Genomic DNA, 15,361 nt, shown 5'->3' on the forward strand with positions numbered 1-15,361 from the left:
GGGCAGTGGTTCCCAACCTTCCTAATGCTGTGACCCTTTAATAAAGTTCCTCATGTTGTGAATCCCCAACCATAAGATTACTGCATTGCCACTTCGTAACTGTGACTTTGTTACTGTTATGAATTATAATGTAAATATCTGATAGGCAGGATATCTGTTAGACAGCTCTTGTGAAAGGGTCTTTCAATGACCCACAGGTTGAGAACCAGTGGTCTGAGGGGAGTGCAGTTTTGGAGTCCCTAGAGCCTCATCATCTGCCCTCTTGAGATGTTGGCAGCAATGCTCTGTCTGTCTGGAGTGAAAATCCTTAAGTGTGTTGTGAGATCCAGAGTTGGCTTTACCAAGTACTTCATCCTGAAGTCGCAGCTTAGTTCATATGGTTTCAAAACTACCTTTAGCAAGTGACATCATTCATAGCATTTATTTCCATATGATTTCTTATGCCTTTTACTGAAGCGCAGACTGATAATTTAAGTATCACATGAAGGTTTGTGGTGATGACACTTTATGCCTACAGATCACTCAGTTTACTGTGTGTCACTAGGCCAGAGCATGACTAACCAAACAGGCCCTTAGCACACTGCCCTGACTTAGTTAATTATGAGCCTCCCTATTTTGACACTCTGCTGTAACTTCTGTTTTATTAATATCTGGGTTTCTTCTTATATAGGGACTGACTAGGAGTTAGTTAGTGTTCAGAAAATACAGAGTTGAATAGAGATGTTTACTTACCTGCATGTTTAACATCTGTAAGTGAGGCTACTGTTTACAGCACTGGCCTAGTAGATATGGGATCTGGGTTCTGCAAAGTATAAGCTGTTATTTGTAGGATCCTTTGGGATGAAAAGCCTCCTTAAACACACAGTACAATATAGAATCCCTTTGCCTTCTATATCATTTGTGTGCTGGAAACTTTAGGCATTGGGAAATGTACCAATGCTGTGCTAAGTCTGTGATAGTTGTAAACATTCCTTGTTAGGTGCCAATTTGTAGCTGTTAAAAGTACCCTCTGCAGTTTTCTTCCTGATATAGCAATGTTCTTAATAAGTGTACTACAGTGGCTCTCCTAATTCTGGTACTAAGCCCTAAGAATGTAAATGTTTTTCACAGCAAGCCTGTGAGTTACAGGATTGGTTGTTCCCATTTATGTCATAACTTTTGCCTGATTATACAGTTGACAAATAGCAGATATGGGGTCTCAGCATTATCTCTTCAGCTCCCAAGAGTATATGCTCTTACTGCTTCTGTAGACTCAAAAATTGTCAGAGCTGGAAGGTTTATAGGACTTACCTACTTTACTTTGTTGAGAGAAGGAAATGGAGGCTTCCTGCTGGGTATTAGATGCTGTTGCTCTCGTCAGAAGAGTTAGAAAACTGGAACCTCAGCCCCAGTTCTGCAGCTTGTCAGTGTTAACCTGGTAAACGTTCAGATCCTAGGCTTTTCAGAAACTTAAACCATGAAGTCTCGTGTCTCTTCTTCTGTGAGAACATACACAGGATAGACGTATATAGGATGAGATACTGGATTCATATCTTCAAGCTTTGGTGAAGATCACCTAGGTCTCAGTTCCTCTGTGTATCCTGTCTCTGTCCCAGTGAGCTGAATCAGCTTTCAGCACAGAATGCCTCTACATAACTTCATGTGCGTGTCTGTCCACATACATAACAATACTAACTAGGGATTATAGGAATGATGGAAGAATGAGATGTGTTTCAGAAAAAGAAATTCAGCTCTCATCTTTATTATCAAATGGAAGAAGCGGTCAATATCTTCCAGACAAATGTAAAAAACAAACAAATACAAACAACCCACCAGTGTAAGAGATTCAGAGCTACAGAAAGACTTATTTTCTGTAACATTTTTATATGGTATTTTCTCTTAAATTTTTTTTAATTGGAAATATGACTCAAAGTACATCCCAATGAAAATAATTTTGTAAAGGACCTTAAAGTCTTTACCGGGACACTTGTCCTTGCTGGAATCAACGATTGGACAAAGGTTCTTAGCCATGAATGATGCATGCTGATAGTCCCAGCTGAGGGCTGGAGTTTCAGACTAAGGATTAGTGTCTTCTCCAGAAAGAATACTCTGTTATTGCAGGAGTTTGAGTTTACCTAGGAAGAAACAAAATCATACAAAATGAACTTTTTGTCCACTTCTTTCACTCAAAGTGTCTGTGGATCCATTGTGCTGTGCTGTCAGTGTGTTAGTTACTGTGTTAATATTCTGTATAGTGCCATATGAATATGAAACTATTAATCCTTCCTTTGAGGTTTTTCTTACATTACTGACTTACAAATAAAACTTGTATACTTGGCTAATGAGAGAACCAAGTTACTGGGTATGAGCACGTGCTGCCAGTCTGACGACCTGAGGACAATTTTCTCATGCGCCTGTAATATAGTGAAATGAATTCATTTGCAAAATTGTGTCACACACACACACACACACACACACACACACACACACACACACACACACATATCATGGCATGCATGCGTGCACCACACACATACAAAAAGATAATAAGTTTTCTCCTTCAATTCAAGATTAATCTGGCAATGATGCCCTTATTGTCTTGTAAGAATGGCAAATTCTTACTCTTTACTTTTTCTTCTTCTAGCATCAATTCCTGAAGATTGCCAAGCCTCTCTCCAGCCTGACTCCACTGATTGCTGCAGCAAAAGAGGCAACCAAGAACAATCACTGAAACCACGCTCACCCCAGCCTCATGTGCCAAGCCTTCTATGAAATAAACACTCGTTTCGGGAACTCCGATCCCTCATGTTCTCTTCTCCTTTCCTTGCTTCTCCCATTTCCTGATCTAGTGCTCTCAAGACTTTGATCCTTGGAAACCGTCTAGCACTGAAGAGAACCGCAACTGGATGACTGATCCAGCAGAGGCCATTTCTAAATAGGAATTCCCTTCCAGCTTGTGGGCATGGAGGGGACTGATGAGCAAGGGTTTACCTGAATAAACCTGTTTCTACGAAACAGAAATCTCAACCATCCCATTCCTTACCCCTCACAATTAGTTCTTAACTCTATAAACTTATGGTTTGATAGCATTATCAATTTGCTATCAGTTGAAATTGCTTTTGTTTTTTATTTCTGTGACCAAATTGCCCAAACACTTCATTGTATTTGAAAACCAGAACAGCTTTGAAATGCCACGGGGCCGGATAATCTGCCAGGGACATGGAGGCTCTGTTTCCTGAACCATGACCTTGGTGCAGCTGATCCTGACATGGGAGAACTACCATGTTTTTCTTTGTGTATGCTTCTAGCAGCTGTTTTGGAGAACCATAGCCCAGTAGTGTTCCCCGTGCTATTTCTAGTGAAATGGTCTTAGCTATGTAGCAGCTTTTGATTCCCTGCATCCCCTAGGCTGCTGCCTGCATTCTGTCCTTATTTATAGCATTGAGAGATTTCCTAGAGCACATGCTGAGTAAGAGAAGTGTGAGAAGTCAGAGGGAAAGTGCAGCTACTTTTAGCACATGGCTGGCTCCAGCACCTGTCCAGCTATACTTGTGTGATATTTCAAGATGTCAGCCTGTTTCTACCTGAGACTAGATCTTCTGGTAGCTTAACTATTTCAGTCAAAAGAGAAGGTCTGCAAATACGAGGTGATGTGCTGCTAGTAATAAGGGGACCCTGTTTTTAGGTGCATGACCAAGCTCTCTGCAAGTGGACATGCTTACTCTGGGTATTGCAGATGTTTGCTACCTCCTGCTCCGTGGTTTTGGTTCTCCTGCTGTGGTAGGATGCTTGGCCAGCATTGTGGCTTGTCATGTCAGCCCCACTGACTACCTTGTCATGCTCAGAAGCCTACTGCCTCAGCAGCACAAGTTTCTATTTCCTTCAATAAAAGGAGATGAAAATATTCCACAGGAAGTGTGTCTTTTTTCCCCTCTTTTTCTGTTGAAGTGAATCATGAAGTAATCATGATTCTTTATGAACTGTTTGAAAGTAAGTTGCAGTAGGATGTCCCTTTGTCATTATAGACATCCATCTGTAGCCTTTTGCTTCTGTCTTAGGGATTTATTGCTGTGAAGAGACATCATGACCATGGCAACTCTTACAAAGGAAAACATTTAATTGAGGTCAGCATATTGTCATGGCGGGAAGCATGGCGGTGTGCAGGCAGACATGGTTCTGGAGAAGGAGTTAAGAGTTCTACATCTTGATCCACAAGCAGCAGGAGACTGTCACACTGGCCAGACTTGAGCTTTAGTGACACTTCTTCCAACAAAGCCCCACATCCTAATACTGCCACTCCCTACGAACAGGCATTTGAATCTGTGAGTCCTGGGGCATCCCTATTCAAACCACCACACTTCCTAAAAACAATTTTCAGTTTAGTTATACATTAAAAAAAAACTTAGCAAAACCAAAACAGCAACAACAAAATGTGTTGTTTAAAGACTAATTGTAAATACACACGTATTTAGTGCCCATATAAGAAATGGAACACATCTAGTGTCCTAGAACTCTCTTCATCCTGCCATTCCCATATGCCAACCCCAACTCCCAGCAACCACTGCTACACTTAGGTAAATCATATGCGGCCTATACTTTCACAATATACAAATATACTCCACAGCAGCTCATTCTCCCAGGTTGGTTCTCAGGGCGATGTAATTGTATATAGGTCTAGTCTAAGAACTGAGAGTGATGGGGCTAGGCAGATCGATACTCCAACTTGTTAAGATAAGCACAGATTCAACTTCCAGTTGAAAAGGATAACCTCTAAGATGACCAAATATAACAACAGCTGCTGTAGGTCTAAGGTCTTGGCATACTGAGATTTTCTGCTCAGGGGTATCTGTCCTCAGGGTGCAGTCAAAGTGTCCTGGGCTGCCATTCACAAAGTACTTAGAGTACTTTCCCAGGCTCGCTGGTGTTTGGTAGAATTCACTTCTATCATAGAAGCCAACAATCTAGAGCAGTGGTTCTCAACTTTCCCAATGCTATGACCCTTCAATATAGTGAGTTCTTCCTGTTGTGGTGGCCCCAACCTTAAAATTAGTTTTGTTGCTACTTTGTAACTAATTTTGCTACTGTTATGAATAGTAATGTAAGTATCTGTGCTTTCTGATGGTCTTAGGCTGGAAGGGCCCTTAAAGGGGCCTCCACCACCATGTTGAGACCTGCTGATCTAGAGGAAACAAGTAGCGTAATGTAACTGAAATCAATTGAGTGTTTCATTTTGGCTCACCCACAGTAAGTATGTCCTTGGATAAACTACTTAAAGCATCCGAGCTTCAACTTCCAGATCTAAAGCAGGTGTAATAATAGTGTCTACTCTAAGTTCCTGAGGAAATAAAATCGTTTAAGCTGAGCATTTGGTACGATCCCGGGAAATGGCAAATGCAGACCTATTTTGTAATGCTTGAAGTGACCTGGTTTGTCAGGAGACTTTATGCTAACTCTGACTCTCACTGTCACTAAAATAGGAACCTTACATAATAATCTGTATCTGGGAGTCTAAGTTATACTTTTAACATTTTGATCAAAACTAGTTTCTAATCATAAAATCAACAACCACTTAAACATTGGTAAAACTTGTATCTGGCCGGGCATGGGGGTGACGGTATGTAATCCTAATTTTTGGGAGATAGGTACAGGAAAATAGCATGGGCTGAATCGTGTTCCTGTGTCTCAAAAAAGAGACCAAAATAATATATGTGATCAAAGGTCTTGTCCAGACTGTTAAAAAAGCAGAAAAACAAAACCGAGCTTCTTTTCTTGGTAAGTTGCTAAGTGATAAAAACCTAACAGTATTTCATATCTCTTTTAGACTTGGAGTTCAAAAATTTTTATTAGGGTTGTATTAAAAGCAAAGGGAAATTGCGGGGCTGGAGAGATGGCTCAGCAGTTTGGGGCTCTTGCAGAAGACCTAACTGTGGTCCCAGCACCAGGATCTGACTTCCTCTTTGTATCTGTAGGCACCCACGCACATGGCATACACTCACACAGACATACACATAAAAATAAAGGGAGATTTGCATGTCAGGAAGATGCTCAGCAGATAAAGACACTCATGCAGCCTGCTGACCTGAGTTTCAATGCACGCACAAGCACGCACACACACAATAAAAGAAATTCCAAAGTAATACACGATTTTTTTTCTTTTAAGAAGGGTCAGACAACCCTTGTCAGACAAACACTACACATACTTAACAAAGCTTTAACAAAAGCTTCATCCATGTTTTGGGCTTGATGCTTTGCTGCTGGATGGTTGTTGAGGGTCTGGCACCAAGCCTCAGCATGCTGCCAAGAAAAAGAAACCAGAAGCTGGCACCAGACAGGTGGCATATGTACTCAAGAGTATATCCCTTCCTTCATGTCACCGCTCTCATTCTGTCGACTTAGATAAACGCCAACCTTCGACCATTTACTGATTCTTCAGCCCGAGCACTGAGTAGTAAAACTGTTCTCAGAATAGAGAAGTTATAACTGATTTGGAGAACTTCTGCACTCAGCTTCAAACTGCCGAGAACTTAGGGGCTGGCTACAGTTTTTAAATTACCAACATTTATTTGGCTGAGAAATCTCTAAGCTAAGAGGAACCTCTATCACTGCAGAGGCTTACATGTGTGTTGATGCTTCCATGTTTGTGATTATGTTTCCCAAGTGTTTGAAAAATACAGGCTTTATAGTTAACAGAAAACACCAACCAATCTTGTGGGGTTTAGTTGGTTGGTTGGGTTTTTTTGTTTGTTTGTTTGTTTGTTTGTTTGTTTTGTTTTGTTTTTGCAGAATTTGTCAAAAAAAAAATTAGTGTGCAGGCTGGGATATAGCTCAGCAATAAAATACTTAACATGTTCAAGGAGCCCGGAGTTAAAACCTCAGTGTTGTCAAAATAAGTGCACAAAGCGAAAGATGAAAAGATGATGCAACACTGCTCATCACAAAAGATTCTTATCTCAAGTTTCCTTATAAAAATTGTTGACCTAAAATTCTAAAGAGTCTGGAGTGTTAAAGAAACAAATGAATGACGGGCTTTCAGTTTTTAATTTTGAAAGAATTAAAAGAAACAAGCACAGTTTCTCCAAAGTCAGTGAGGTGGCTTAGTGAATAGATGTGCTTGAGTTCAAGCCCTGAAATTCACATGGTGGAAACAGAGAACCCAGTCCCAGAAGTCATCCTCTGACTTCCACATGTATGTACATATGTCTGCACATGCACGCATGCATACACACACACACACACACACACACACACACACTCTAAATGTAAAAGCAAAATTAACTCCCTCAAACAAAAACAGTGTCTTTACCACAATCTTATTGGAGTTCTTCACTCTTATTTTTTTTCTAGGATCAGATAGGGTCCAACAAAGTGAACCTCCACGGCAAAAGACAGTTGAACTGGATGAACATTGTATCTACAAAACCAAGCCAGTTCTGTTGGGGTAAAAAAAAAAAACAAACCAAACACTATCTCCCTATGATCAGTGAGAGCTGTGGTTTTTAAGAAACCACAATCCCCAAGTCAGCTTTCACTACTGATTTCTAACAGCCTCCCACAGAAACATGTTGAATACATTCATTCTTTGAATGGAATACGCGACTAAACTTACGTGATCGATTCTTTCATATTCTTTTTGGCCTGTTTTGAATGCTTTCATTTTGTTTGTCTTGCTTAACCATGGATCAGGCTCACACCCACGACACCACAGCTTACTTCAGTGTCTCCTGATACAAGATGGGATGGTGGGGAGGGGCTCTCAAGAAGCAATCAGAATGAAATTTTGAAGAAGTCTGCATGTCACAAAAGACTGCTCAACTCTTTGACCTCTACCTAATCTCAGAGGGTGCCAGCTTAGGGTTTCAGAATCTGATTGGGAAGAAAGGGTAAATAATTCAAGGCTTAAGCTTCTTCTCTTCATCTACACAGTCATCGCTCCGTGCACCATGCAACTATAAGGCATACTCACGGGAGTTTAGTGTAGTCAGAAAAGATGCAGCCCCTGCATGCATTCGAAGGGTTGGTAGTCTGTAGCTTCTTCCAAGTACTTATTTAAACAACCGTTAACTGACTCTTGCCAAGAGCTTCAATTGGCATAAAGAGATGAGTAGATGTAGTTATCTTAGTTGCTTTTCTATAGCCATGGTCGAAGAAATTTAGGGAAGAGTTTCCTGGGGGCTGTTTCAGAGGGTGAGCCCATGACCATCATGGCATACATGGCGGTGGAGTTGGGTGTGGCAGCAGGCATGGCACTAGAGTAGTAGCGGAGAGCTTACATTTTGACTCAGCGCTAACTGGGAATAGATGGGCTTTTGAAATCTCAAAGCCTACCCACAGTGATACACAGACTCTAACAAGGCCATGCCTCTTAATCCTTCCCAAACAGTTCCACCTGCTGGAACCAAGTACTCAAACGTAGGAGCCTATGAGGGCCGTTCTCATTCAAACCATTACTGTGGTCTAGCCAGTAGCAAACAAAAGTAATTACCACCAATGTGGCTAATGCAGTAGTAAGACATTTATTTTGAAGGAGATAAAGGGTATTTAGAATCCACTGACAAGGCATAGCAATGAACAATATTTTCCTGAGCTGAGCCTCACGTCAAGACTTACTCAAAGAGGCTGGAGAGATGACTCACTGGTTAAGAGCACTGGCTGCTCTTTAGAGTACCCAGGTTCAATTCCTAGCACCCACAAGGCAGCCCACAACCATCAGTAACTCCAGTCCCAGGTGATCTGACATCCTCTTCTGGTATACATGCATGCATGCATGCATACATACATACATACATACATACATGCATGCATATTTGCATATTTGCATACATATGTGTATTTACACACACACACACATATATATATATATATAGTTATAGTTATATATAGTTACTGAATAAAAGTTGAGAGCAAGAAGAGGGTCTGGCAGTAGGGACAGCATGAGTAAAGACACATGAAAGCATGAGAGATCAGATCAAGGCTTTGTAGGTGCCACTGTCCCCTGTTGCTGCTTGCTGCAGCCATAGTTAATCCTACCGTGTCCTTCAATATCTCAGCTCACAGTGACCCCTTAGGCTGCATCTGCTTTAAGCTGTTTGCCGACAGAATTTCAAAGACAGCAGAAAACATTCATGCTCTGAGTCCTGTAGAAGAAGGATTTGGTTATAACGGTTCTTCTTTTCACAGAATTATTCCAGGATTCATGAGCCAAGTTGGCAATTTTACATGCCACAATGGCACTGGCAGCAGGTCCATTTATGGGGAAAAATTTGAGGTGAGAACTTCATCCTGAACCACACGGTTCCAGGCATCTTGTCCATGGCAAACACTGGACCAAACACAAATGGTTCTTTTTTCATGTTAACTGCAAAGCCTGAGTGCCTGGGTGGCAAACATGTGGACTCTGGGAAGGGGGTAGAGGCATGAACATTATGGGAGCCATGGAGCATTTTTGGTCCAGGAAGCATTTTTGGACCTGCAAGATGATCACCAGTGCTTACTGTGGACAACTCTAATTTTTCTGACTTGTGGGCATCTTACATTCATTCTTTCTGTAGCCCAGGAGGCTGCCCCAACCCCATCTGTTTGTAATTCCCTGTAATCTCTGCTCTTACTGTTGGGCTTCCCTCCAAGTCTAGCTTGATTGCAGAGTTACGTTTATTATTATGAAGAAAAATAAATGAGAAAAAAGAGATGAGTTCAAAAAGTCCGGTGTTGCTGGGGAATCGGCGTAAGTGGGAATGGAGGAGGGAAGTAAGATGGAGAAAGGGAGGGAATGCAACGTAAGGTTAAACTTTAGGGATGCATTTTAAGGACAGTCGGTGTGATTAGAAGATCGGTATGACCTGCTCTTTGTGGGGGCTGTCGGAGAGTGTGAGTAGTAAGATTAACTCTCTCTTAAGCAGTGGCTGCACACTGAGAAATTTAAGGGCTTTTAGTGGGCCTCGAAATACAAGAACACGAGTAGAAGAAATGGAAAGAAGTGAACAAGAAATGCTACAACAAGCAAGGCAGAACTTGGTCACTCTGCCAGACTGCAAAGGAAAGGGAGGTGTTAAGAATGGGACACTGGAAACAAGACAAAACAAAACAAAACAAAACAAAACAAAAGAATGTGACACTGTTTTCAGGTCCTGTCATTTAGAGCCACAGGAGGTGGAGCAAACATGAAAAGAAAGAGTGGATTTAATCCACAGTTTTCAGAGTTTGAAGTATATACAGTCGCATATGCCACTGAAGACAGCCAATGTGCTGTCGAGTTTCTGATTCAATGAGACCTTGCATTGGAAATACAGCAAAAGCAACAGAGGAAGAGACACAAAGTCTGTCTCTGTCCTGCCCATTTCCATGCATGTAGACACGTGCACACCAAAAACAAAAAACAAAAACAAAACCACAAAACAAAAAACCAAAACAACAACAAGAACCCTCTTAAAAATAAAATAAACCCAAAGGTAAAACTGACTCATTGTCATGTTTGAAACAGGTTTGTTTGTTTTCCTTTAAGGGAATGAGAAGAGAATTAAATGGTGATCTGAATAATTTCACTACAAAAATAGCTACCATGAATTATGCAAGCAATAATAGCTACGCTTATTTTTAAATTAGCCATAACAAATCAGAGAGCATTTGTTTACCTTGGAGGGCACAATTAAAACATGTCGCTCTGAGAACATGAGTTCTAATCCCAGGCATCAACCAACAACAGCAACAACAATTTACCACAATACTTGGTCCTAAGACTGGGGGCCTGGTTTCACAGAGTCTTCCCAGACTGCAGCCCTATGCGAGCATGGCCGTGCCCCACGACGAGTGGCCACGCCCCCGTGCATGTGCTCAGTTCAGGGGCTCCCTCGTGCCTGTCCTCCATCTTGAGAAACGCTAGTCTTCACAGGTGTGAAATTCAGATTTGCGTTGGCGACTGTAAAGTTACCGTAAGTAGTGTTCCCATCTCTTCAGAACTCCCAGACATCACCCAAACAAGGAAGTTTCCTTAGGTTTACAGTCCGTAGCTCAGCCTGCGGGGTGCGGGCCCGGGTTGCTCATCACTGGAGGTGAGCCGACCAGCCAAGTTTCCACAGCGCTAAGGAAAAAGGGGTTTCCTCTCCACAGCTGTCAAGGGACAGGAGCAAAGCTCTGCAATCCAGGGATGGCCAAGCAGGCCCCCAAGGCTGTCACCCTGAAGTCCCTGAAGGCTTGTTTCCACCTCTGAGGATCACAGTTCTATGCTGCCTGTCAACATTTCGTTTATCTAGTTTTTGTGGCAAGAGAAATGTCTACTCTCAGTCCCTGGAGTCACTGTCTGAATTTCCACTCAGTCTAGCTAGTGAATGGTGGCATCTTTTAGATTGAGAGTGGACGGGCTTCTGGAGGAATAGATTTGGGAGGATGAAATCGTGGTTCAGTTTTACCCATTTATTTTGAAGTACCCGTGAGAAGTCTAAGTGGAGCTTTCTTTAGACTGTTGTAGTGAGTGAAGAGGCCTGGGGTTGAAATAACTTAATCGATCCCCTCCCCCATAAATGTTAGAGTTGAGTGTGAATTCAGCTACCCCGGCTAGTGCATAAACCCAAACAAAGGATCCGTGGGTACCTTGAAATGCTGGCCGTAATGATCCTGAGTCAAAAGCTGGGTTTTATTCAGTATTCAGTTTACCCTCCTCCCCTCACAGAGCCTTTTCTTCACATCTGCCATTAGCTTTTCCAGTACTTACACACACACACACACACACACACACACACACACACACACACACACACACAGTGATCTCAAACCAATCCACTTTCTTGTTTCCATTGTGATTATTTCGTGTTAAGGAAGATTTCTATTTATTTATTTATTTATTTATTTATTTATTTACTTATTTATTTAGATTTCTGAAAGAGCCATCTGGGGCCACAGGCCGTTTGGAAATAAGTTTTATTTTATACAGTGAAAACTAGTAATAAGAAGTAGAGGGAACTGTGCAGAAAAGCGAAAGGAGAAGAGGACTGTCAGATGGCTTGTAGCCATGCACGGCCTGTGCAGTGCTCACTGAGGGGACAGAACAACCATTTGACCCATGGAAAGGCTTAGCCTTCACCTGTGGCCTCTGTCCTCACTGACTCCCCACCCTGGGTTGTCTTATATCATCTGTGTTAGCATGGAGTATTTGCATTTTGTTATTGCTGCAAAATATAATAAATTTGGCTTCTGGAAAAAAATACATTCTTAAGACATCAGGATTTAAAGAGGTTTAAAGCCGGTCACTGTTGTTTTCTGTCCTGGGGGTTTGAACCCAGGACTTCAACAAACGTTATGCAAGCACCGAGTTACTGAGCTATGTCCCCTTGTAAGTCGCTTTACCTGTGATCACTGAAATTGGTAAAAACAAATCTTCTCGTGAACTATGTTTTTAGCTGGACTTGGTGTTCTATAAATGTTAGGACTAGTTTGTTGTAATCATCTCTACACAAGGTTTAAGAAATGATCCCTTCTGTGTGTATGCGTGTACCTGTGATGGTGCAATAACACAAGTGCATGCACAATGGCTCATATGTGGAGGTCGGAAGACAACTTTCCTGAGTCCTCTCATCCCACCGTGGGTGCCGGGGATTGAACTCAGGTCCTCGGGCTTACAAGGCAAGACCTTACACCCACTGAGCCATCTCACTGGCCCACATATAGTTTTGTCTGTTTATTCTGTTATCTTAGGCACGTTAAGCCTCCTGCCCAATGTAAGTGTAGATGAGTTTATTTCTCTTTTGGAGACTATGTGATTAAGTACATGTAAACTTAAAACATTTTTAAATTATTTTTCATCACTGTGCTCTTTTTAATCTCCACTAATGCTTTATTTATTTATTTATTTATTTATTTATTTATTTATTTGGTTTCATATTTACTTTGCTGGTCTTTTAGTAGAGTATACTGATTGTATCATTTGGCCTTACCCATTCACCCACTGAGTCAACGTCTTTTAAAGACTCATTTTTATTTGTGTGTGTGTGTGTGTGGGGGTGTTACATAAGTTGAACCTTTGGCCCTGTCCATGCTGAACGAGTGCTCTGCCCCTGAATTACCTCTCCAGACCCTTTTTCTCTCTCTTGGTTTCAGTCTCAACAAATGAAACACCCGTGTTTGGCTGCCTATTTTTCGCTTAAACACATTTTGCCTGTTTTTAAACTGAAGAATTTGCTGCATTTACATTTAAAGTAGTACTGACCTTTGAAGAGTTAAATCTGGCTACTGCTCAGGAAGGCTGGCCATTTTGTAGGGCGGGCTACATTCTCTTTGTTCCCCTTGTCTATGCTCTTCACCATTATCTGGCTTTCCTTTGGATTGTTGCTTTTTTCTTTTTTAATTCCAGTTTCTTTGTTGTTTGCTTTGAGACAGTGTCTCTTCATGAAGCTCTGGCTAGCTTGGAACTTGCTACCTAGACCAGGCTGGCTTTAAACACAGAGATTCACTTGCCTCTGCCCTCTGCCCTCTGCCTTCTGAGTACCTGTATTAAACTTGGATGCTATCATGCTGGGATCCTACTTTCCTACTTTATTAGCTTTTTAAAAAATTATTTATTTATTTTTACACTCCAGATTTTATTCCCCTCCCAGTTCACCCCCCGAGAGTTCCCCTTACCTCCTTCCTGCTCCCTCACCCCACCCCACACTACTGCTCCCCCCCCATCTCCACAAGGATGTCCCCACCCCACAAGACCTCTAAACTCCCTGGGGCCTTCAGTCTCTTGAGGGTCAGGTGCATCTTCTCTGACTGAACCCAGACTCAGGAGTCCTCTGCTGTACATGTGTTGGAGGCCTCACCTCAGCTGGTGCGTGCTGCCTGGTTGGTGACTCAGTGTCTGAGATCTCAGGGGTCCGGGTTAATTGAGACTGCTGGGCCTCCTACAGGGTTGCCCTTCTCCTCAACTTCCTCCAGCTTTTCCCTAATTCAACCAGAGGGGTCAGCAGCTTCTGGTCATTGGTTGGGTACACATATCTGCATCTGATTCTTTCAGCTGCTTGTTGGATCTTTTGAAGGGCAGACATGATAGGCCCCTTTTTGTGAGTGCCCCATAGCCTCAGCAATGGTGTCAGGTCTTGGGGCCTCCCCTTGAGGTGGATCCCACTTTGGGCCTGTCACTGGAAATTCTTTTCCTCAGGTTCTTCTCCATTTCCATCCCTGCATTTCTTTAAGACAAGAATAATTATGGGTCAGAGTTTTGACGGTTATATGGCAACCCCATCCCTCACTTGATGCCCTGTCTTTCTGCTGGAGGTGGGCTCAACAAGTTCCCTCTCCCCACTATAGGGCCTTTCATCTAGTGCCCCAACCCCACCCCCTGCCTTGAGTCCTGAGAGTCTCTCACTTCCCAGGTCTCTGGTACATTCTAGAGGGTCTTCCCTCCTCCTTCCTCCTAAGGTGGCCTGTTTCCATTCTTTCTGCTGGCCCTCAGGGCTTCAATCCTTTTCCTCCATCCAATATCAGATCAAGTTCTCCTGTCCCCGCTCCCCCACCCCCTTTCCCTACCCTGGCCCTCCCTACCTCCCTACTTGTGGTTGCTTTCTTCTCCCTCCCAAGTGGGACCGAGGTGTCTTCACTTGGGCCCTTCTGCTTGTTGATCTTTTTGAGTTCTGTGGACTGTATCTTTGGTATTCTGTACTTTTTTGTTTGTTCTTTTGCTAATATCCACTTATTAGTGAGAACATACTGTGCACATCCTTTTGGGTCTAAGTTACCTCACTCAAGATAATGTTTTCTAGTTCCATCTATTTGCCTGCAAAACTCAGGATATCCTCGTTCTTAATAGCTGAGTATTTTATTGTGTAAATGAACCACATTTTCTGTATCCATTTTTCTGTTGTGGGACATCTGGGTTGTTTCCAGCTTCTGGCTATCTCAAATAAGGCTGCTATGAGCATAGTGGAACATGTGCCCCTGCGGCATGGTGGGGCATCTTGTGAGTATATTCCCAAGAGTGGTATTTCTGGATCTTCAGGTAGGTCTATTTCCAATGTTCTGAGGAACCTCCAGATTGATTTCCAGAGTGGTTGTACCAGTTTGCAATCCCACCAGCAATGGAGGAGTGTTCCTCCTTCTCCACACCCTCACCAACAAGTATTGTCACCTGAGTTTTTGATCTTAGCCATTCTGACTGGTGTAAGGTGGAATCTCAGGGTCGTTTGATTTGCATTTCTCTGATCACTAAGGACTTTGAACATTTCTTTAGATGCTTCTCAGCCATTTGTGATTCCTCTGTTGTGAATTCTCGATTTAGTTCTATACCCCATTTTTTGATTGGGTTGTTTGGTTTTTTGTGTGGTTAGTTTCTTGAGTTCTTTATTAGTTCTTTAGAAAAGCTTTATTTAGGGCTGGAGAGATAGCTCAATGTTAAGAGCACTGGCTGCTCTTCCAG

General features: G+C 42.3%; 1 protein-coding gene and 1 pseudogene across 5 annotated transcripts in view; both read left to right on the forward strand.

Annotated features, from left to right (window-relative positions):
- Positions 1-3,886, forward strand: part of Pak1 (p21 (RAC1) activated kinase 1) — a 77,544-nt gene extending 73,658 nt beyond the window's left edge. For all 5 annotated transcript variants that reach the window (XM_032892975.1, XM_032892974.1, XM_032892977.1 and 2 more), the window contains one exon: positions 2,624-3,886. In XM_032892975.1, the coding sequence (XP_032748866.1) occupies positions 2,624-2,710 (87 nt within the window). In that variant the 3' untranslated portion in view covers positions 2,711-3,886. The remainder of the gene's footprint in view (positions 1-2,623) is intronic.
- Positions 3,887-3,944: 58 nt separating this feature from the next.
- Positions 3,945-9,485, forward strand: LOC116893147 (annotated as a pseudogene).
- The last annotated feature ends 5,876 nt before the right edge of the window (positions 9,486-15,361 follow it).

This window comes from Rattus rattus, chromosome 2 (genome assembly GCF_011064425.1).
Source record: "Rattus rattus isolate New Zealand chromosome 2, Rrattus_CSIRO_v1, whole genome shotgun sequence".
Taxonomy (NCBI): Eukaryota; Metazoa; Chordata; class Mammalia; order Rodentia; family Muridae; genus Rattus; species Rattus rattus.